This window comes from Oncorhynchus mykiss, chromosome 26 (assembly GCF_057628025.1).
Source record: "Oncorhynchus mykiss isolate SJ-2025 chromosome 26, ASM5762802v1, whole genome shotgun sequence".
Taxonomy (NCBI): Eukaryota; Metazoa; Chordata; class Actinopteri; order Salmoniformes; family Salmonidae; genus Oncorhynchus; species Oncorhynchus mykiss.
Genome location: NC_143047.1, coordinates 25,688,028 through 25,712,411, shown reverse-complemented (window position 1 = coordinate 25,712,411; position 24,384 = coordinate 25,688,028). Strand labels below are relative to the sequence as shown.

The 24,384-nt window shown below is 42.2% G+C and overlaps 1 protein-coding gene across 2 annotated transcripts in view; it reads right to left on the bottom strand.

Moving 5' to 3' along the window:
• Positions 1-715: 715 nt before the first annotated feature.
• LOC110506700 (switch-associated protein 70) overlaps positions 716-24,384 on the bottom strand; it is a 30,157-nt gene continuing 6,488 nt past the window's right edge. For both annotated transcript variants that reach the window (XM_021586512.3, XM_021586513.3), the window contains 5 exons: positions 4,726-4,833; positions 4,208-4,374; positions 1,984-2,182; positions 1,418-1,514; positions 716-1,238 (listed from right to left, as the gene is read on the bottom strand). In XM_021586512.3, the coding sequence (XP_021442187.3) occupies positions 1,120-1,238; positions 1,418-1,514; positions 1,984-2,182; positions 4,208-4,374; positions 4,726-4,833 (690 nt within the window). In that variant the 3' untranslated portion in view covers positions 716-1,119. The remainder of the gene's footprint in view (positions 1,239-1,417; positions 1,515-1,983; positions 2,183-4,207; positions 4,375-4,725; positions 4,834-24,384) is intronic.

Below are 24,384 nucleotides of genomic sequence, written 5' to 3'. Positions count from 1 at the left end.
ATTACAGAAATCTGCAGCACTAGGCTGAGATGTAGTGCAGAGCGAGAGTGGAGTTAAGCAGGACCTAGGGCCCCAAGAGAGAGAATGGATCCCAGTCCAGGGTCCTGGTTCCCCCAGAGAGAATAGAACCCAGCTCAGAGTCCGCAGAGAAACAATAGAGCCCAGCAGTTCCATCGCTGCAGTCAGATCTCATGAGTTCTCACTGCACCAATATTCATTATTACACACAAGCACAGAGCTCAGTTCACACTCGCCTATGTTTGGTTAAATTTAACTTCACCTGACTACAACAACACAAGTGGAACTATAGCTATGGACTCAAGCAGTTCAAGGTATCTACAGTAACTCCCAGCCCACCACAGTATAATATTACCTTGAGTTACGGCAGAGCCGTAAACAGATACTTTTACTCATGAAACCACAAGAGGACATCGGCCAAGTATTCCATAGGAATATTACTCAAGGTTCCACAGTTCCCACAGGCAAACCAGGAAATTACATTTTAAATGGTTAGATTGAAGGAAAAAAAATGGAATGAAATGTATCAAATATATATATCAAGGCTGAGCATTTCAAACCCAGAGCCATATATACATGCCATTCTTTGGGGGGTGATATAGCATATGTAACCTACCCCCGTTCACTACTCACCTTTTCTAACACATCATTTTTACATCCCTCATCCATTAAAATAGACAGACACAGTATAAAGAAATGTCTTTAAATATATTTTATAAGATGCGCTACTTATGCGTTGGCATTTTAAATATAAAACATCTTATTACTTTTATCTTATTACTTTAATCTTATTACATTCTCATGACATTATTTTAAAAAAAGTTTAACATAACAGCTCTTTTTCCTACTTAAAGACTTTAGTAGGGTTTAAAAATTCCAGATATCCCAGTCAGAAGATTCCCAGAATTAGGAGAAAATAAGCAGGAAATCGAGAATTCAGCAATAAGGATTTCTGGAAAACCTGGACATTTTGGGAAAGTTTCAGGAAATTTGCAACCGTACACATTAGTTAATTCTCAACAACACAAGACAACAGTATCCTGATGCTACACGATTGTGGAAAGATCTCTGGACCATCAGGTAAGAAGCACCATCCTCTGTCTACTGGGATGACTGGTTGTGGTTCTTCCTTTCCTGCCAGGACTTCTTCCTCAGGTCCAGCTCAGTGTCTGTGAAGGCTGCTGGGCCCCAGTTAGTCATCCTCTGTGGTCCTTTATCGCCTTCACAGACATACACAGACAGAAGGAGAAAGAAAACATCACAGACTGTATTCAAACAATAGATCAATAGAACAAAGTCATCAATAGCATTGTAATATGAGTATGGGGAGGAGAACAGAACAGAACATGAACATGCAGTGGAGGACATTGCATGACGTTGGCCTCTCATTCTTACTTACCTGGCTGGATGAGACGGACCAGTCCCTCATGCTTGGCCACCTTGTCTTTCCAGCTCTTGGTCTTATTAGCTGCCTGCTCCAGTTTCATTCTCACCTCCTGTAACACAAACACACACACAGGGTTTATCCATACATCTCAATGATGGCAAGTACAAGTCTGTTTAAATAATAAATATGTTTTGCTGTTGTTCTTGAAGTAGAGACAGTTCTCAGTGATATCACCACTAGATGGCAACAGAGTGCAAGGAGAGACCTCTATGATGGTTTTGTGTTGCGTCAACAGTTGACAGAGGAGTAATTTGAGAAGAGGCCAAGTTTGGCGCCAGGGACTGTTTCTGGTTCAAATGTCAGGCAGCCTTCCACTGACTCAACACTATGTTCAGCCGAATAAAGACCAGTAGTTGCTCACAGACATATAGGTCTAAAGAAAGTACTTCCTGACAAATTTGTTTTTATCTTGTTTATGAAATGGCCCAGCAATACCTTACTTTAAGTGAAGTGTTAATAGTGGACATGGTCCCTACTAACAGCCATATTGAAACACAGACAGGGTGTTGTTCTCTGACCTCGTACTGCTCCAGTGCTCCGTGCCTCTCTCTCTCAAGACTCTCCAGCTGCAGCATAGCTGCCTGCAGGGCCATCTCCTTGGCCAGCCGGTCGCTCTCCAGCTCCTGCTTCTCAGCCTGGGTCTGGGAGATGGCCCTCTGCTGCTGCAGGTGGATCTGCTCTAGCTCCGCCCGCTTGGCTGACTCCTCCTCCAGAAGCCTGGGTACATGCAGAAACCGACACACCACATGAACCAATCACAGACAGACACTCAAACAAATGTTGGGTGCAGTTACCTGAGAATGTGAATGTTAACATCTATACACAGTCTTCTGATAAACTGTTTTTGTGCACTAATGTACACTCCATCTGTGTGTGTTGTGTACCACATGGCACCCGTTTCCCTATATAGTGTACTACCTTTAACCAGTGCACATACACAGTGTACAAAACATTAGGAACACCTGCTCTTTCCATGACATAGACTGACCAGGTGAATCCAGATGAAAGCTAGGATCTCTTTGTCATGACTGACCACGAGAATCCATAGGTCAGATCAGGTTTGCAATGAATAACTTCAATCAGACCCCATTTCACCCGTAGAGGGGGGAGGAAAGAACTAGTGGTGATTGACACTCAAGTCATGTTGTAAATCAAGTGACAAGATCCAGGTTTGCGCTCTCCAAATTCACCAAAGGAATGTGCTTTGTCTCAACAGACCTTTTCCCGCTGAAACTCTAACACGTTAAAAAGCAAATAATGGAACAATATTTCTAATGTAGAACGTGGGGAATTGTCAGAGGCGATCTATACAACACTAATGTCATATTGTTTGTTATTTTGTGATGTCATTAAAAAAGGAAATACTGTAACTTGGAAAGTATACACAATACATGGATAAAGTTTCCATACTATTGGTTGTGCATGTAATATGGAAAATTATTCAAGTGTTTTTGAAAAGAGAGGAATGTGATTTGAGAAGTTATAAGAGATAATTGTTTTCCAAAACTTTGCACAGTGAGTAATCACCGCCCCAGAGTGAGGTCAGGGAGCGTGCCAGCCAGCTGGAACCAACCGGCTCAAAATATTGAACCAGAAAAAGCGTGAAGCGTGAACTACATGTTTAAAACTTTGCTCAAAACTCTGCTCAAACCATGGATTACTTTCATCACCCCACTGCGAAACCATTGATACGGCTGGCTAGCCTATCATCTAGAATTTTATTTTACCTTTATTCAACTAGGCAAATAAGAACAAATTCTTATTTTCAATGACGGCCTGTTCAGGGGCAGAACGACAGATTTGTACCTTGTCCGCTCGGGGATATGAACTTGCAACCTTTCGGTTACTAGTCCAACGCTCTAACCACTAGGCTACCATGCCACCCCAATGGAAGGAAAATCAGTTCTGTTTAGGACTACATGACTTGTCACCAGATACCGGACAATTACGAAGAAGGACAACAGTAGAAGAGTTGTTGAAACCATTTTGGACAATCAGAGCCTTACAAGCGTGCCGCGAAAAGGCCCAACACCCTTTCCAAGGCTGCCCTGTTCACTGAGAGATCCCCGGCGAACCCAGGCATTTCACGTAAATACATTCATGATGTCTTGCTCAAAGCGGGCAGCGGTTCTTGTGCAAAGTATATGGTTATTGTAGGTGACAGTAGTTTCTAAATGTGGCAATGTTAAGTGTCTCTGTCCCGCTCCATCTCTTCTTTAACAAGCATCCATGTTGTTGTCATTCTGCTAGGGTCCTGTTTTCAGAGTATTACGTCTCCAGTCAATAACCGGTGTGGAGAGTGTGTGTGTGTTTAGCCTGTGTTCCCATTTAATTAGCTAGTAATTAAATAATTAAATACATTTGTGGAGTACTGAATCATAATTAAGGCTCAGGTTTTTGCAGACGCAAGGAGGTTACGACTGTTCAGAATGATGATATGATACGAGGTTATGATTAATAAGTTGACTGTTTATAGATGTGATAGGTAAAGACCTTTTAGAGTTTAATTCGGGAGATGGTAACTCTTTAAAGAACTGCTCTCGTGGTGCCCCAGATCCTAATGAGATAATTGTTACATTATTCATTTAATTGTATAACAATTAAACATAGTTAGTTAATTAGATAAATATGAGGGCAAAAGGGGAAGTAACTCAATATTAGAAAGGTGTTCCTAATGTTTTGTACACTCAGTGTAAGGCTATGAGTGTGTCAAGTGTGTGTCAAGTGTGTGTTGCGTCTCACCTGGTCTGTAGTTTGCGCATGGTCTCCTCATCCTGCCTGGCCTGTCTCTCATCCTCTAGTGCATCCTCCAGGCGGTGGTACATGTCCTCCAGCTCCCTGACACGCTGCAGGTACTGCTCCAACTCACTGGACTTCTGGGCCACCTGCTCCTCCATCTGCTGACGAACCTGACAGGAGACAATGGACACACAGTTTGATATGAAAATCTGGACACACAGACATGAATGCACGCATGCACACACACACATGCACACACACCACCACAGTACAAAGTAGCATGTGGTGTGCATATGACAATCAATTCTGTTTAGTGTAGATTTTCCCAGATTACTCCACAAATAATACTGTTACTCATAATGTGAGTAATAGTAATACTAATAGTAATACTACTTTGTTATTCATCAAACGCAATGATTCAAAGTCATGAGATAAGTTTTGCTGAGCAATATGTTGTTTGCAATGATTCTGAGTATGCACTTCCTGGAACAGAGCTAGAGTGTAGCTTTGTGGTTGGTTACCATTTTCTCTCTCTCCAGGTCCGTTCTGTAGCGGTCCTGCAGGTCAGTCTGGGTCTGTTTTCTCCTCTGCTCCTCCAGAGTCGCTGTGGCCACTGCCTCCTCCAGTTTCTGTCAGGAGCCAAGGGAGAAGAAGCCTTAAAACTTCTTATGGAGGTGGTCCCTGCACAGGGATAGCTCAGCGGAAATTTCAGAGCGCCACCTATAGTACTTTACTTAGTACTCGTTAAATCTCAAACTTTCATTAAAACACACATGCAAGGTACTGAATTAAAGCTACACTCGTTGTGAATCTAGCCACCAAGTCAGATTTGTAAAATGCTTTTCGGCGAAAGCATGAGAAGCTATTATCTGATAGCATGCACCCCCCAAAATACCAGCACGACACGTAAACAACAGATTTTGCGGTAGCCGGCGCTACCCAAAACGCAGAAATAAAATATAAAACATTCATTACCTTGGACGAGCTTCTTTGTTGGCACTCCTATATGTCCCATAAACATCACAATTGGGTCTTTTTCCCGATTAAACCCGTCATTGTATACCCAAAATGTCATTTGCTGAAGGCCAGTCTGATGCTGCAAAAAGTCCATTTACAAGACGCAACGTCACTTTTTAAAATTACAAAAGTCGCCTATAAACTTTTACAAATCACTTCAAACTATGTTTCTAAACCAACTTTAGGTATTAATAAACGTTAATGATGTATCAAATTGATCACGGGGCGATCTGTATTCGATAGCAGCAAGTCTGGAAAACATCGTCCATTTTTTCAGTTTCACAACATACTGTGGTGCGTCAGAAGAAGGGAGGGGTCTATTCGTGTTGTAACCAGGGATAAATGATTCTGATATTGATAGCAATGGTGACATCGTGTGGAAGCTGTAGGCGTTTACAGGGGGTGCATATATTTTCTCTCGTCTTAAACAATTCATTGAATGGCGGACAAATATTTTTGTTTTTGTTTTTGGTAAACAGTTTTACCAGGGATTTTTACTCCTAAACACGTTCTGTTATAGCCACAGACCCGATTTAACCAGTTTTAGAAACGTCAGAGTGTTTTCTATCCACACATACTTATCATATGCATATACTATATTCCTGGCATGAGTAGCAGGACTTTGAAATGTTGCACGATTTTTAACAAAAAGCTGCGAAAATTCGCATCATCCATAACAGGTTTTAACACTAGAAAAGCCTGGCCTCAAGGGAACGAGTCACCAACACTCTGGATAACATAAAAACAGCCTAACCAGCTCTGCTAGGGCAAGTAGTGAGGTCAGAGTGAGGGGTTCTCTCATGTCTGGAAGTAGCTAGCAAACTTTGGCTTGGGTGCTTGACTGCCATTGGAGTTGAACGCTCGGATCAACCCTACTCCTTGGCCAGAATGTCCAGTGTGCGCTCTGAATTTACAAACAGACAATCTGACAACACTCGGGATTTACAAACGCCCCGAGCGCACTCTGGCATTGAATTTACGAACACACCCAAAATCGTAAAATGTCTAACTAGTCATTTGTTATGCTAACAAGCTAGCAAGAGGTTGCATAGCAACAGCATCAACTTCCGGTAGACAGGAGAAGCACTAGTGCTCAACTGAAACGATACCGTTTGTTTAGAGTATACCTTAATTAACTAAGAGTATGTAGTATATACTCATTAAGTATGTATACAGTATGTTAGTATGGGTATTTGAACACAGATAGTGATTTATTAGACATTATTTAAATAATAACATTAAAAAGACTGCATGGGGGCTTTAAGGAACATTATGAATTTAAGAAAATGCTTTTCAAAAGAACAGAATGGCATATTTTGAGTGTAAATATATTACTGTGGTTTGAGTGTTGCCATGGAATCGCAGTAAATCTGCCAAAATGTTATATTTTGAAATCGAGCTCAAGGGGTAATTTTTAAGAGTTGTTTAACAAGGATATGTGATTTAGAATCTGCTCGTTCTAATACTATAATACATATCTAGACATCAAAACGTCATACCTGCTTGTGACTCTGTAGGAGAATTTGAACAAGTCACTTTTTGGCATTCCTTCCCCTGCCTCTGTGTCAAGATGGTTGCCATGGCGCCGACAGAGATGGCCGCCTCGCTTCGTGTTCCTAGGAAACTATGCAGTTTTTTGTTTTTTTACGTGTTATTTCTTACATTAGTACCCCAGGTCATCTTAGGTTTCATTACATACAGTCGAGAAGAACTACTGAATATAAGATCAGCGTCAACTCATTATCAGTACAACCAAGAAGATGATTTTCGCGAAGCGGATCCTGTGTTCTGCCTTTCAACCAGGACAACGGAATGGATCCCAGCTGGCGACCCAAAAAAACGACTCCGTAAAAGACGGAAACGAGGCGGTCTTCTGGTCAGACTCCGGAGACGGGCACATCGTGCACCACTCCCTAGCATTCTTCTCGCCAATGTCCAGTCTCTTGACAACAAGGTTGATGAAATCCGAGCAAGGGTAGCATTCCAGAGGGACATCAGAGACTGTAACGTTCTTTGCTTCACGGAAACATGGCTCACTGGAGACGCTATCGGAGGCGGTGCAGCCAGCGGGTTTCTCCACGCATCGCGCCGACAGAAACAAACATATTTCTGGTAAGAAGAGGGGCGGGGGCGTATGCCTTATGGCTAACGAGACGTGGTGTGATCACAGAAACATACAGGAACTCAAATCCTTCTGTTCACCTGATTTAGAATTCCTCACAATCAAATGTCGACCGCATTATCTACCAAGAGAATTCTCTTTGATTATAATCACAGCCGTATATATTCCCCCCCAAGCAGACACATCGATGGCTCTGAACGAACTTTATTTGACTCTTTGCAAACTGGAATCCATACATCCTGAGGCTGCATTCATTGTAGCTGGGGATTTTAACAAGGCTAATCTGAAAACAAGACTCCCTAAATTGTATCAGCATATCGATTGCGCAACCAGGGCTGGAAAAACCTTGGATCATTGTTATTCTAACTTCCGCGACGCATATAAGGCCCTGCCCCGCCCTCCTTTCGGAAAAGCTGACCACGACTCCATTTTGCTGATCCCTGCCTACAGACAGAAACTAAAACAAGAAGCTCCCACGCTGAGGTCTGTCCAACGCTGGTCCGACCAAGCTGATTCCACACTCCAAGACTGCTTCCATCACGTGGACTGGGATATGTTTCGTATTGCGTCAGATAACAACATTGACGAATACGCTGATTCGGTGTGCGAGTTCATTAGAACGTGCGTTGAAGATGTCGTTCCCATAGCAACGATTAAAACATTCCCTAACCAGAAACCGTGGATTGATGGCAGCATTCGCGTGAAACTGAAAGCGCGAACCACTGCTTTTAATCAGGGCAAGGTGAGTGGTAACATGACCGAATACAAACAGCGCAGCTATTCCCTCCGCAAGGCTATCAAACAAGCTAAGCGTCAGTATAGAGACAAAGTAGAATCTCAATTCAACGGCTCAGACACAAGAGGTATGTGGCAGGGTCTACAGTCAATCACGGACTACAAGAAGAAAACCAGCCCAGTCACGGACCAGGATGTCTTGCTCCCAGGCAGACGAAATAACTTTTTTTGCCCGCTTTGAGGACAATACAGTGCCACTGACACGGCCTGCAACGAAAACATGCGGACTCTCCTTCACTGCAGCCGAGGTGAGTAAAACATTTAAACGTGTTAACCCTCGCAAGGCTGCAGGCCCAGACGGCATCCCCAGCCGCGCCCTCAGAGCATGCGCAGACCAGCTGGCCGGTGTGTTTACGGACATATTCAATCAATCCCTATACCAGTCAGTCTGCTGTTCCCACATGCTTCAAGAGGGCCACCATTGTTCCTGTTCCCAAGAAAGCTAAGGTAACTGAGCTAAACGACTACCGCCCCGTAGCACTCACTTCCGTCATCATGAAGTGCTTTGAGAGACTAGTCAAGGACCATATCACCTCCACCCTACCTGACACCCTAGACCCACTCCAATTTGCTTACCGCCCAAATAGGTCCACAGACGATGCAATCTCAACCACACTGCACACTGCCCTAACCCATCTGGACAAGAGGAATACCTATGTGAGAATGCTGTTCATCGACTACAGCTCGGCATTCAACACCATAGTACCCTCCAAGCTATTCATCAAGCTCGAGACCCTGGGTCTCGACCCCGCCCTGTGCAACTGGGTACTGGACATCCTGACGGGCCGCCCCCAGGTGGTGAGGGTAGGCAACAACATCTCCACCCAGCTGATCCTCAACACTGGGGCCCCACAAGGGTGCGTTCTGAGCCCTCTCCTGTACTCCCTGTTCACCCACGACTGCGTGGCCACGCACGCCTCCAACTCCAACTCCAGCCTCAGGAGGCTGAAGAAATTCAGCTTGTCACCAAAAGCACTCACAAACTTCTACAGATGCACAATCGAGAGCATCCTGGCGAGCTGTATCACCGCCTGGTACGGCAACTGCTCCGCCCACAACCGTAAGGCTCTCCAGAGGGTAGTGAGGTCTGCACAACGCATCACCGGGGGAAAACTACCTGCTCTCCAGGACACCTACACCACCCGATGTTACAGGAAGGCCATAAAGATCATCAAGGACAACAACCACCCGAGCCACTGCCTGTTCACCCCGCTATCATCCAGAAGGCGAGGTCAGTACAGGTGCATCAAAGCTGGGACCGAGAGACTGAAAAACAGCTTCTATCTCAAGGCCATCAGACTGCTAAACAGCCACCACTAACATTGAGTGGCTGCTGCCAACACACTGACTCAACTCCAGCCACTTTAATAATGGGAATTGATGGGAAATTATGTAAAATATATCACTAGCCACTTTAAACAATGCTACCTAATATAATGTTTACATACCCTACATTATTCATCTCATATGTATACGTATGTGCTGTACTCTATATCATCTACTGCATCCTTGTGTAGTACATGTATCACTAGCCACTTTAACTGTGCCACTTTGTTTACATGCTCATCTCATATATGTATATACTGTACTCGATACCATCTACTGTATCTTGCCTATGCTGCTCTGTACCATCACTCATCCATATATCTTTATGTACATATTCTTTATCCCCTTACACTGTGTATAAGACAGTAGTTTTGGAATTGTTAGTTAGATTACTTGTTGGTTATTACTGCATTGTCGGAACTAGAAGCACAAGCATTTTGCTACACTCTTATTAACATCTGCTAACCATGTGTATGTGACAAATAAAATTTGATTTGATTTGAAGATGTATTACTACCACTACACTGCTGTTCATTGGTTATTGGTTTCCATTACCATAAGTATTTATCCATTTATGCTGCTACTGGTCATTACTACTCCTGTTTACATGAATATATTACCATTAGTATATGTCACGGCTCCCTTCGGAACTGTGTCATTATGCACAACTGGTCCCCATTTCCTTGATTAGTAATTGTTCACCATGGTCTTGTCAATTGTGTATTTATTCGAGGTACTCCTCGCTCTTTCGTTTGGGTCTCAACCCTGTGTTTTGCATACATGTTTGTTTGGGCTTTGTCCCCATGCCTTGACATGGCACGCTGTTATTTGGGTAAATAAAAAACCCTGTTACCTATTTCTGCGCCTGTATCCCGATCCCTTTATACCAACGTGACAGTATATTACCATAGGTATTTATGTATTCCTGCTACCAGTCACTTTTCAGCACTTTTCAGCCCTGCCATACTGCCCCTGAGTGGTGCAACGGTCTAAGGCACTGCATCTCAGTGCAAGAGGCGTCACTACAGTCCCTGGTTCGAATCCAGGCTGTATCACATCTGACCGTGATTGGGAGTCCCATAGGGCGGCCGCACAATTGGCCCAGCGTCGTCCGGGCGGCGCACAATTGGCCGAGCGTTGTCCGGGTTTGGCCGTCATTGTAAATAAAAATTTGTTCTTAACTGACCTGCCTATTTAAAGAAAGGTTTAAAAAACAACAATGTGTATATCCATCTGCCTTTTAAGCCTACATCGACACTCTTGCACACACTCAAACCAACACCCACTCACACTCACCAACACACCATTTATGCTGCTGCCATACCTGCCTACATGTTCATATCAACCTCAAATACTCCAGTATCCCTGCACATTGTACATTTGGTACTGGCACTGACTCTGTATATAGATTCCTCTCTTGTTCCTCTTGTTTTTTTATTATACTATTTTTATATGTCATACTTTACTGTTGGTCAGGGATTGCAAGTTATGCATTTCACTGTACTTGTGCATGTGACAAAAATCCAAACTTTGAATTCCATGCTGCGCTATTAATCAGATTCTTTATATACAATTTATCAATAGATAATATTCTCACCCATCAGCTGCTCCATGGGCGCCCAGTGTGGCAGCCCCCTGCTCCAACCTTTCCAGCCTGCACATGTATGTGTCTTTCGGAGGGTTTGGGATAAAGCAGAAGTCACATTGCAGTTGGACTTTGTGTACATTTGATGAATAAAGTGATATCAATCTTAATCTATTGTCAGTCTTGGCTAACTCGATTATTATTATTAATATTATTAATATTATTATTATTATTATTATTATTATATGTGTGAAATGAATTCGTATATAGTTTAGGTGTAGTTTCGAGGGGCCATCATCTGCCTCGCAGCCTGACTGGCAGTGAATGACTGGCAGTGAATGAGGGACAGGGGGGAATGTCCTCATAAAATTGCTTAGAACACAAATTCTGTTTGTGATATTAAGATTCTAACAACAACAGTGTGTTATATATACTTATTTAGGAAAATTCAAGGGCGGGGGGACATGGCTTTAAAAATGGCAATTAAAAAAGTTAATTCGCTTGAGGTCAACTTGATGGTGTTAATTCAGCCACTCTCAACTAAAGGTTACTTTGGGGAAACTGATAGGGAAAATCCCTCAATTCAACAGGCTTTAAAAAGGAACTCATCTTTGACTTTGGTCTAAAGGAGAAAACAATTATATTGGACAGGCTGCTGCTTTTCAGTGGGACAAGCTACACTCATTAGACTTATCAGACCCCTGTATAATATGTTTATCCTTTAGAATTGTGACAATACAGCAACAAAATAATATAAAAATATAAGGACTTCTTTCAATTGGACAGTGGTAGTTGATCTGATTTTTAAAACATTTTAGTAATTTAGCATACACTCTTATCCAGAGCGACTTACAGTAAGTAGCGAGGGCATATATTTTCATACTCCCCCACCCCCTTGGGAATCAAACCCTCACCCCTGGTGTTGCAAGCTCCATGCTCTACCAACTGAGCTATACAGGATTTGAGTTGAGAACTTGAGTAGAAAAGAATGATGCATAAGAAGAAAAGCTGGGCCTCCAGATGCTGGTGCAAAGGGGGAAGTGGGTAGTCTGAGACAGATCTAAATAACCAGCAGACCAGCACCGGAATACAGGCATCAGCTCTTTCACAGGTGTCCCTGAGCCAGCTACGTTTGCATAAGTGCTTTTTCCCCCTCTTCTCAGATCTAATGAAAAACAAGGCAACAGTAAACATGTCGTCCCCCACGAATGATGCAGCACCCCCATCGGGCCAATCAGTGTAATTTTGTAAATTACGGATCTCTATGGCAAGACGAATCATTCACCCAAGTTTAGTCAAAATCGGGCCAGTGGTGTCTGAGATATCGCTTGGGTTAGCTAGACTCATATCCCTGAGCATGTGGGCCAAATTTCATCACTCTGAGTCAAACAGATTAAGCCTCTAAGGTTGATGTCCGCGCCCCGTGGAAATGTAATTAGCATAATACATTGCATTGGATTCGTCTCAGTCCACTGCATCTGCCTGCCTATGTCACACTTCCACATCTGAGGTGAAAGCTGACAAAGATAGAGCGGTCAGACCATGAGACATCCCAAAAATCGGTCTTCTCACAAAATCATCTGTAGCGTCCGAAAGTTTTGGCCTACAAACTATTGTTCTGCTCTAGGACGCCCACAGGCCTCACAAGGTCCCCCAGTACCAGTTGAACAAAATTAATGGATGTACTGTATATATGGAGACTGCTTAGTGCATTAAATACATGTAAAAAATATATATATAAATATACTAATGTTTCCTGATCTTTCTTATATCCCTCAGATATAGGACAGACACTTCAGAACAAACTTCCTTTGGATTTTTTGGGGGGGACTATCTGTTGTTCCATGTAGTGAATTTGTTATTTAATGAGTTTGTATGGGCTAATAGCAGTAAGGCCAAATAACAACATTCATCAAAACAAATGGTATATATATTTGTAAATATAGGGTTGAAAAGCGGTTCCCAGTTACGGTTACCGTAACCCCCAACAGACACAATCCTGTTTCGGAGCTCTATGGACAATTCCTTCAAACTCACGGCTTGGTTTTTGCTCGGACATGCACTGTCAACTGTGGGACCTTATATAGACAGGTGTGTGCCTTTCCAAATAATGTTCAATCTATTCAATTTAGGTGGACTCCAATCAAATTGTAGAAACATCTCAAGGATGACCAATGGAAACAGGATGCACCTGAGCTCAATTTCGAGTCTCATAGCGAAGGGTCTTTTATGTTTAATAAACTTGCCAAAAACAGTGTTCGCTTTGCCATTATAGGGTATTGTGTGTAGATTGCTGAGGATTGTTTTTATTTAATCCATTTTAGAATAAGGCTGTAACGTAACAAAATGTGTGGGAAAAAAATCAGGGGTCTGAATACTTTCCAAAGGCATTGTATAGCTATGGGCTATGTTTTAATGAAATGTGTAATGTGCAGCAGCCTATATCATATGTGTATTGGATAATGACACAATAATTTGGGCTTGGGCTAATAAAATGTATTTAATGTATTTAATGAGCTCATCAGGCTCAGGTAGCATCAGATTGAATTTTTGATCAAAGCTCTAATCAAATCCAGACAGGCCTATTTATATGCTTTATAATGACACTTCCGGTTTTGGCGGGAAATACCGAACATTTGTAAAATACCGGGAAAATATTCAACCCTATTCAAGGGGTCTTAAAATTCAAAGTCATATAAGAAAAGGATCCTTGGTATGACCTTCTTAAAACAATTCCATATAGCTTAGTAAAATCCCCCCACTCCCCCTGTTTAGTGCCAAAAATAAGGGGTTGAATACATGTAAAAAAAAAAAAGCCTTGTAAGCCTTGAGACATGGATTGTGTATGTGTGCCATTCAGAGGGTGAATGGGCAAGACAAAATATATAAGTGCCTTTGAACGGGGCACGGTAGTAGGTGCCAGGTGTACCGGTTTGAGTGTGTCAAGAATTGCAATGCTGCTGGGTTTTTCCCACTCAACAGTTTCCCATGTGTATCAAGAATGGCTCCACCTGAAGAACATCCAGCCAACTTGACACAACTGTGGGAAGCATTGGAGTCAACATGGGCCAGCATCCCTGTAGAATGCTTTCGACACCTTGTAGAATACATGCCCTGATGAATTGAGGCTGTTCTGAGGGTAAAAGGGGTGCAACTCAACATTAGGAAGGTGTTCCTAATGTTTTGCACACACAGTGTCTATGCATTTATGTGCCAGACCATGCCCACATGAATGTTTATTGATCAATAGAGGCCATGTTGTTCTATATACTAGTCTGGAAAATATTGCATTGAGACCTTTGTCCATAGATGCCACATTTCAAGTTTTGTGCAGATTGTTCATTTGGTATAAGAACAGTAGTGTTTAAGTCTTCTTCACAAAATTCAAAATGGCAGAAAATCCATCATGGCGGACCTTGTGTCCTTAAGGCAGAATTGTTCCTTGTGAGGAAAGGGACCTATGTAACACATTTTATGAGTTTATGTCAAACGGGGTGAGGGGCGTGACCTTTCAAAACTAGCATTTTGAATATGTTATTATAGAGCCACCAGCTGGCCAATCAGTGTACTTTTGTAAATGCCGGCTCTCTATCGCAAGACGCATCGTTCACCCAAGTTGTCAAAGTCGGGCCAATGCTGTCTGAGATATCGCATCTGACTAACGTATGAACGTACGAACGTACTAACAGACGGAGACAGATCCACAGTCCCCTCCCCGATTTTATCATGGGGGACAATGATCTGCTTCTGAAATTAATAAACATTTCGAACATAATATGTTTGATTCACTGCAGTTGGGAATTAAAACCTCTTAGGGATCCCCTATGGCTAGAATCCCGTTAACGAGACCGATTTGACAACATCCGGTAAATTGCAGAGTGTGAAATTCAAAAATACTACATTCGTATTATTAAACATTAATGACGATACAAGTGTTTTACATAATTTAAAAGATAAACTTAATCCAGCCGCTTGGTCAGATTTCAAAAAGGCTTTACGGTGAAAGCATACCATGCAATTATCTGAGGACAGCGCTTCGCATACAAAAGCATGAAAAACATTTTCCAACCAAACAGATGCATCACGAAAGTCAGAAATAATGCAAAAATAAATCGATAAATTCCTTCTTTATATCCCAAAAATGTCAGTTTATTTTACGCGTTAGATTCAGAAATACACAGGTTCCAACTCGCCCAACATGCCTACAAAGGATCTAATAAGTTACCTGTAAACTTGGTCCAAACGTTTCAAACAACGTTTCTAATCCAACCTCAGGTACCCTAAAATGTAAATAATCGATCAAATTTAAGATGGAATAAACTGTTTCCAATACCGGAGAAAAACAACGAGGAGCGTGGTCTCATTCACACGCACCAAAAGACTAGAGTCCACCTGAGTGACACTTAGAAAGAATACAACTACTTCTTCATTTTTCAACAACAAAAAAAACATTGAACAATTTCTAAAGACTGTTGACATCTAGTGGAAGCCATAGGAACTGCAATCTGGATCCTAATAATTCAGGTTTCCCATAGAAAAGCATTGGAAAATCCAATGACCTCAACAACAAAAGAATTCCTGGATGGATTGTCCTCTGGGTTTCGCCTGCCAAATCAGTTCTGTTATACTCACAGACATTACTTTAACAGTTTTAGAAACTTTAGAGTGTTTTCTAGTTTACTTTGGGCACCTCAGTCATCCAAACTTCCAAATACTGCCCCATAGCCTTAAGAGGTTTTTAAGGTATGTTTTCTACAGAGTAACAGCATCTGAGCCGTGGTGTGACAAATAACAAATAAACCTTCACTAAATCAATTGTTAATCTAAACAGTAATACTTAACTACTTTGTATTTATATTTGTATACATGTCAAAAATATATATAATAAAGGAGAAAGCAAGTAGGGAGAGAGAGAGGGGTTTTCCTTGACTCGGGAAAGGGAGGGTAGGTAAGCTCCGACCTTTCATTCTGTCCATTATAATTGAATGTAGTAAAGAGTAGCGAGAACTCGACCATATAATCAGCCTATTGTCTTTAACAGTCACACCTCCTTCACACAGCCACTGGACTTTTCCATCAAGTTCTTTCACCACAGACTTGAGAAGTACTGAAGCATTTTACATATACTGTAACATGCTCATTATAATATATTTTATACCTTCAGGAGTAGGCTACCTGTAAAGTGACATCATGGATCAGGTTTACTGAGGTCAATCGACAACTGGTAGTATAATTCCTAAACTACTATAATAACCCTACAATATAACTACTACAATCACCCCTGATGGACCATGAATGTGTCCGATTTTAGTCTGGGTTGTCTCAGCTGAGAGAGTGGAAGAATGTGTGACATGTCTGTGTAAAATGCTTGGAAACAGGCCTGGATGAGGACAGAACCTGTGCCTTTGACCATAGAATGCAATCAACATTGTTAATTGATTCTTAAGGGGCTACAGCACCAAGGCAGAGAAGTTAACTGGCATTTACAGCAGACAAACAGAGGACAATAAAAGTGTGATTAGTAACAGGGAGAGGTGTGAGGATTCCCTGTCCTGAGAGAGCAGGTCAGTTTCTGTGGAGGTCTATAGTTCTGAATGAAAGGGGGTTTAACACACTGAATAACATTTTAATGACAAGTAGTGTGAAGCTACATAGCAATTATGTGTGAGAGAGAGGGAGAGAGACAGAAAGCGAGAGAGAGATTGAGGGTCTGCTATATAAATGGATGGAAAGTGGTGTTTGGGGAAAAAATACAACATTGTAAAATCCACGTACACAACAAGTGTGCGGTTAAAATGGGCAAAAAAACACAGACTTCTTTCCACAGGGCCGTGGAATGAGACAGGGATGCAGCTTGAGCCCCACCCTCTTCAACATATACTGTATATTAACGAAAAGTCTCCCAGCGCCGACAGAGATGGCCACCTCGCTTCGCAATCTTAGGAAACAACATTGCTGCAGAAGGGGCAGATGGAGCGGTCTTCTGGCCAGGCTCCGTAGACGGGCACATCGCCCGGGCACATCGTAGACGGGCACATCCAGTCTCTTGACAACAAGGTAGATGAAATCCGAGCAAGGGTTGCCTTCCAGAGAGACATCAGAGATTGTAACGTTCTTTGTTTCACGGAAACATGGCTCACTCGGGATACGTTATCAGAGTCGGTACAGCCACCTGGTTTCTTCACGCATCGCGCCGACAGAAACAAACATCTCTCTGGTAAGAAGAAGGGCTGGGGTGTATGCCTTATGATTAACGAGTCCTGGTGTGATCATAACAACATACAGGAACTCAAGTCCTTTTGTTCACCTGACCTAGAATTCCTTACAATCAAATGCAGACCGCATTATCTACCAAGAGAATTCTCTTAGATTATAATCACAGTTGTGTATATCCCGCCCCAAGCAGACACCTCGACGGCCCAATCATCAAGTTTGCAGACGACACTACAGTGGTAGGCTTGATTGCCAACAAAAATGAGACGGCCTACAGGGAGGAGGTGAGGGCCCTCGGAGTGTGGTGTCAGGAAAATGACCTCACACTCAACGTCAACAAAACAAAGGAGATGATCGTGGACTTCAGGAAACAGCAGAGGGAGCACCCCCCTATCCACATCGACGGGACAGTAGTGGATACGGTGGAAAGTTTTAAGTTCCTTGGCGTACACATCACGGACAAACTGAAATGGTCCACCCACACAGACAGAGTGGTGTAGAATGCGCAGCAGCGCCTCTTCAACCTCAGGAGGCTGAAGAAATTTGGCTTGTCACCAAAAACACTCACAAACCTTTACAGATGCACAATCGAGAGCATCCTGTCGGGCTGTATCACCGCCTGGTACGGCAACTGCTCCGCCCACAACCGTAAGGCTCTCCAGAGGGTAGTGTGGTCTGCACAACGCATCACCGGGGGAAAACTACCTGCCCTCCTTGACACCTACACCACCCGATGTCACAGGAAGGCCAAAAAGATCATCAAAGACAACAACCACCCGAGCCACTGCCTGTTCACCCCGCTAACATCCAGAAGGCGAGGTCAGTACAGGTGCATCAAAGCTGGGACAGCTTCTATCTCAAGGCCATCAGACTGTTAAACAGCCATCACTAACACTGAGTGGCTGCTGACAACATACTGACTCAAATCTCTAGCCACTTTAATAATAAAACAAAATTATGTAAAAAATGTATCACTAGTCACTTTAAACAATGCCACTTTATTTAATGTTTACATACCCTACATTACTCATCTCATATCTATATACTGTACTCTATACCATCTACTGCATCTTGCCTGTGTCACTCGGCCATCGCTCATCCATATATTTACAGTGGGGCAAAAAAGTATTTAGTAAGCCACCAATTGTGCAAGTTCTCCCACTTAAAAAGATGAGAGAGGCCTGTAATTGTCATCATAGGTACACTTCGACTATGACAGGCAAAATTAGATTTTTTTTCTCCAGAAAATCACATTGTAGGATTTTTTATAAATTTATTTGCAAATTATGGTGGAAAATAAGTATTTGGTCACCTACAAACAAGCAAGATTTCTGGCTCTCACATACCTGCAACTTCTTCTTTAAGAGGCTCCTCTGTCCTCCACTCGTTACCTGTATTAATGGCACCTGTTTGAACTTGTTATCGGTATAAAAGACACCTGTCCACAACCTCAAACAGTCACACTCCAAACTCCACTATGGCCAAGACCAAAGAGCTGTCAAAGGACACCAGAAACAAAATTGTAGACCTGCACCAGGCTGGGAAGACTGAATCTGCAATAGGTAAGCAGCTTGGTTTGAAGAAATCAACTGTGGGAGCAATTATTAGGAAATGGAAGACATACAAGACCACTGATAATCTCCCTCGATCTGGGGCTCCACACCAGATCTCACCTCATGGGGTCAAAATGATCACAAGAACGGTGAGCAAAAATACCAGAACCACACGGGGGACCTAGTGAATGACCTGCAGAGAGCTGGGACCAAAGTAACAAAGCTTACCATCAGTAACACACTACGCCGCCAGGAACTCAAATCCTGCAGTGCCAGACGTGTCCCCCTGCTTAAGCCAGTACATGTTCAGGCCCGTCTGAAGTTTGCTAGAGAGCATTTGGATGATCCAGAAGAATATTGGGAGAATGTCAAATGGTCAGATGAAACCAAAATATAACTTTTTGGTAAAAACTCAACTCGTCGTGTTTGGAGGACAAAGAATGCTAAGTTGCATCCAAAGAACACCATACCTACTGTGAAGCATGGGGGTGGAAACATCATGCTTTGGGGCTGTTTTTCTGCAAAGGGACCAGGACGACTGATCCGTGTAAAGGAAAGAATGAATGGGGCCATGTATCGTGAGATTTTGAGTGAAAACCTCCTTCCATCAGCAAGGGCATTGAAGATGAAACGTGGCTGGGTTTTTCAGCAGGACAATGATCCCAAACACACCGCCCGGGCAACGAGGGAGTGGCTTCGTAAGAAGCATTTCAAGGTCCTGGAGGGGCCTAGCCAGTCTCCAGATCTCAACCCCATAGAAAATCTTTGGAGGGAGTTGAAAGTCTGTGTTGCCCAGCAACAGCCCCAAAACATCACTGCTCTAGAGGAGATCTGCATGGAGGAATGGGTCAAAATACCAGCAACAGTGTGTGAAAACCTTGTGAAGAATTACAGAAAACGTTTGACCTCTGTCATTGCCAACAAATGGTATATAACAAAGTATTGAGATAAACTTTTGTTATTGACCAAATACTTATTTTCCACCATCATTTACAAATAAATTCATTAAAAATCCTACAATGTGATTTTCTGGATTTTTTTCCTCATTTTGTCTGTCATAGTTGAAGTGTACCTATGATGAAAATTACAGGTCTCTCTCATCTTTTTAAGTGGGAGAACTTGCACAATTGGTGGCTGACTAAATACTTTTTTGCCCCACTGTATATGTGCATATTCTTATTCATTCCTTTACACTTGTGTGTAAAAGGTAGTTGTTGTGAAATTGTTAGATTACTTGTTAGATTACTTGTTAGATGTTACTGCATGGTCGGAACTAGAAGCACAAGCATTTTGCTACACTCGCATTAACATCTGTTAACCATGTGTATGTGACCAATACAATTTGATTTGATTTTAACAATTTGAATTGTCGAGGGCACAAGAACATTCTGCAGCACCCAACCTCACCTACTAGAATTTGAGTCAAATGTCTACGGTTTGCTGATGATCGATCTGGTGCTTCTGTCCCCAACCAAAGAGGGCCTACAGCAGCACATAGATCTTCTGCACAGATTCTGTCATATCTTGGCCCTGATAGTGAATCTCATTGAGAGAAAAATAATGGTGTTCCAAAAATGGTCCAGTTTCGTGGATCACAAACACAAATTCCATTTAGACACCATTGCCCTGGAGCACACAAAAAACTATACCTACCTCGGGCTAAACATCAGCACCACAGGTAACATGCACAAAGCTGTGAACGATCTGAGAGACAAGGCAAGAAGGGCCGTTAAAAGGAACATAAAATGAATTATCCCAATTAGGATCTAGTGAAAAATACTTGAATCAGTTATAGAACCCATTGTCCTTTATGGTTGTGAAGTCTGGGGTCCGCTCACCAACCAATAATTCACAAAATGGGACAAACACCAAATGTACAAATTCAAACACTAAATAACACATGCAGAGCAGAATTAGGACAATACCCGCTATTTATCAAGATCCAGAAAAGAGACGTTAAATTATAGGACCACCTTAAAGGAAGCGATTCCGAAACGATTCATAACAAAGCCATCATCTACAGAGAGATGAACCTAGAGAAGAGTCCCCTCTAGGGACTGGCATGAGAAATAAAGTACTTGAGTATTTGAACTGACATCAATAAATTATCTTTAAAAAGAGATCACATTTTTTCCAATACTGTAAAACTATTTGGTCAAAAAAGACAATGTCAATTTGCCTTGACTCTAGTGTTACATTTGTACATGTGCATTTGCAGGACACAATAAAAAAATAAACCAAACCGAGCATTGCACAGTTCTGCTCCCGAAATTCCCTTTACCCTCCTTTTCCCACACATTCAAAATGGACTGGTTGACTGAAGTAGGAAAATATGTGTTCCAACAATGAGCTGCAGTTTTGGAAAAATTGAGTCACTAACACACTGCTCGCTTAACCCGGAAGCCAGCCGCACTAATATGTTGGAGGAAACAAGTGCATGCGCCCGGCATGCCATAGGAGTCGCTAGAGCGCAGCGGGACAAGGACATCCCGGCCAGCCAAACCCTCCCCTAACCAGGACAATGCTGAGCCAATTGTGCGCTGCCTGTGGTGGAAATTACAACATTATGTTATTCACATTGCTCTATATTAGAATGTATTCTTATATTAGTACTTTCACACTCTGTCTGTTCTTCTGAGAGGATCCTCTGAGGCTTAACGCTGACATTTGATTTACGATGCCTGATAAAACCTGAAGACTGCATTCCATGATTAGTGTCTGTGTGAAATGTTGGCCTGTCTGTCAGGAACAGGCAAAACCTCCCTCCAGTTTATTTCTCCCACATCGCAGATGAACTGGACTTCATAATTTGAGGGAAGGACTTAGTGTCCTATGTTGCATTAGTATTTATGAATAAACAAGTAGTAAATTACCTAGAGATAGAAACCTGGCGCAATGTAAATCTTGCTGTCTGTTGCTTGATAGCACAACGTACCTTTGTATAATTCTACACATCTGTTGTTTGTCATGAACATTCAGGAGGATGTACTTTCCTATTAAGAGCTATAACCCAAATCTGTTCGTTGGGCTCTCAGCAGTCACTTTACACCATGCCAAAACCGGACCAGAGCGTGCGCAAATTGATTTTGTCCCCCCACACCAAACGTGATCACAACACACAGGTTGAAATATCAAAACAAAACTATAAACCAATTATGCTAATTTGGGGACAGGTCGAAAAGCATTAAACATTTATGGCAATTTAGCTAGATAGCTTGCAGTTGCTAGCTAATTTGTCCCATTTAGTTGGCTTGCTAGCTAATTTGTCCTGGGATATAAATGTTGAGTTGTTAAATGCACCAGGTCTTCTACTCTGACAATTAATCCAAACATAAAACAGTCAACCGACTTTAAATGGCGATTGGCATCTAACTTTCATAATAAGGTGTGTTATCACAACCGACTGACCGACCTCATTTCATCTTTCAATCAAACCACGTGGGTATAACCAATGAGGAGATGGGTATATGCTTCTAAAAGTCAATGCGGAGATGGAAGAGGCAGGACTTGCATCGCGTTCAGTGTCACAAATAGAAGCAACTTCCATTTTAGAGCTTGGCAACGCAGATGCTCGTTGGTGCGCGCGAGCAGTGTGGGTGCAATGATTAAATAACATGTATGAGTACATTTATTTTGCAACGCTCACGCACGTGACGCATCCGGTTTGGGTAGCGTGTAACTTAAGGGTAGTTATTGACCAGCTCCATTGTCGCAATAATTCATAATCACGTTTGTTTGTTTTTAATATATCTAAAAGTCTCTCTCCTTTGAATCAGAAATATTCCACGACACGCCTCATGGATCTCCCGGTCACGGCCAGCTGCGACACAGCCCGGGCTCGAACCCAGATCTGTAGTGACGCCTCAGACCGCTGCGCCACTCAGAAGGCCCATTTGGTCTTCATTTAAGGTTAGGGTTATGCACTGCTAGAGTTTAGAATTTGTTAGCCTATGCTACTACCCCCCTAAACATAGACAGGTTCCACACTGAAAATATGCTGAGAGCGTATTTCCATCAGAATCATTAAGCTTTGGCCTACTCACAATCATTGAGCCTTGGCCTACTCACTAAACACATGTCCTGGCCATAATTCCTCACCATGTAGAATTGTTCATCCATTTGGAAAATTCTAAGGAACTCGCATAATAAACTAAATCGAATGTCTGTATATTGAAAAGAAGACAGATTTTGGTTTGTATCCTTGAAAAATGTGTCTTTCAACTTGCCAAATTGAGCCCTGTTTCAAATGATAACTCTTTGAGAACAACCGTTCCAGACATGAGATGCGAATCACTTCGCACTATTCTGTTATCTTTTATTTTGTTATATTACATCATGTGTTTTTACTATAAAATCGGTGTCGAGTGTAATAAGGGCTTAGGAAAAATGAGCATCTTGTCTGCTAAATTAACAAAATAAGGATATGCCATTGCACAGCCATAGACTACCTTTTTGAAGATTGTCTTCGATGATATAATATAACCAGTTTTTATTACAGTGTCAATAAATTAATCTTAATTGGCACTTGTTTTTTTATTGACTGAATATATTAAAGGCAATTTAGCAATTAGGATTTGTTATCTGTAACATTCTGATAAATTAGGCATTGTTGCTCACTGTTGGCATATACCGTAGACAAATACGCACATATTTTTTCCAGTGCCGCCCTTGTTCTAAAAAAACCATGAGAGTACTCGAACAGAAGGTCAAATTCCCATCCCTAGTTCCCTCAGCAAGCTGGTCCTGGGGCTCTGTTCACAAACACAAACAGACCCCACAGAGCCCCAGGACAGAATCACAATTAGAGAAAACAAAAATATACTTGACACATTGAAAAGAACTAACCAAAAAACAAAGCAGAATACCTGACCACGGTGACATCGGCAAACTTAATGATGGTGCTGGAGTCTGGCCGTGCAGTCATGAGCGAAGAGGGAGTACAGGAGGGGACTGAGCACGCACCCCTGAGGGGCCCCTGTGTTTAAAAGTGCCTCAAAGTACAAATAATTGATAGAGTTTTTTTGTGTGTTCTGTTAAATGTTTGCTCAGCCCACATGTTCTAAGGAAAGCTTTGACTTCCGACTGCTATTGAGAGGCCGCCGTAGGCAGACCTGGCTCTCTCTCGAGTGAGAAGACAGGCTATGTACACACTGCTCACAAAAAGAGATGGAAAGTGAGCTGCACTTTTTAACCTCCAGCCAAATGTATGACCATATAAGAGACATATTTCCCTCAGATTACACAGACCCACAAGGTTTTTTGATCAACTCCCATATCTATTAGGTGAAATACCACTGAGTGCCATCACAGCAGCAATATTTGTGACCTGTTACCACAAGAAAAGGACAAGTGAAGCACACAAAACAATGTAAATACAACTCATATATATGTTTATTTATTTTCCCTTTTGTACTTCAACTATTTGCACATTGCACAAATGTCTACTATTTTACTGTTCATTTCTGATTTTTTATTTCACTTTTGTTTTTATCTATTTCACTTGCTTTGGCAATGTAAACATATGGTTCCCATACCAATAAAGCCCTTTGAATTGAATTGACAGAGAGAG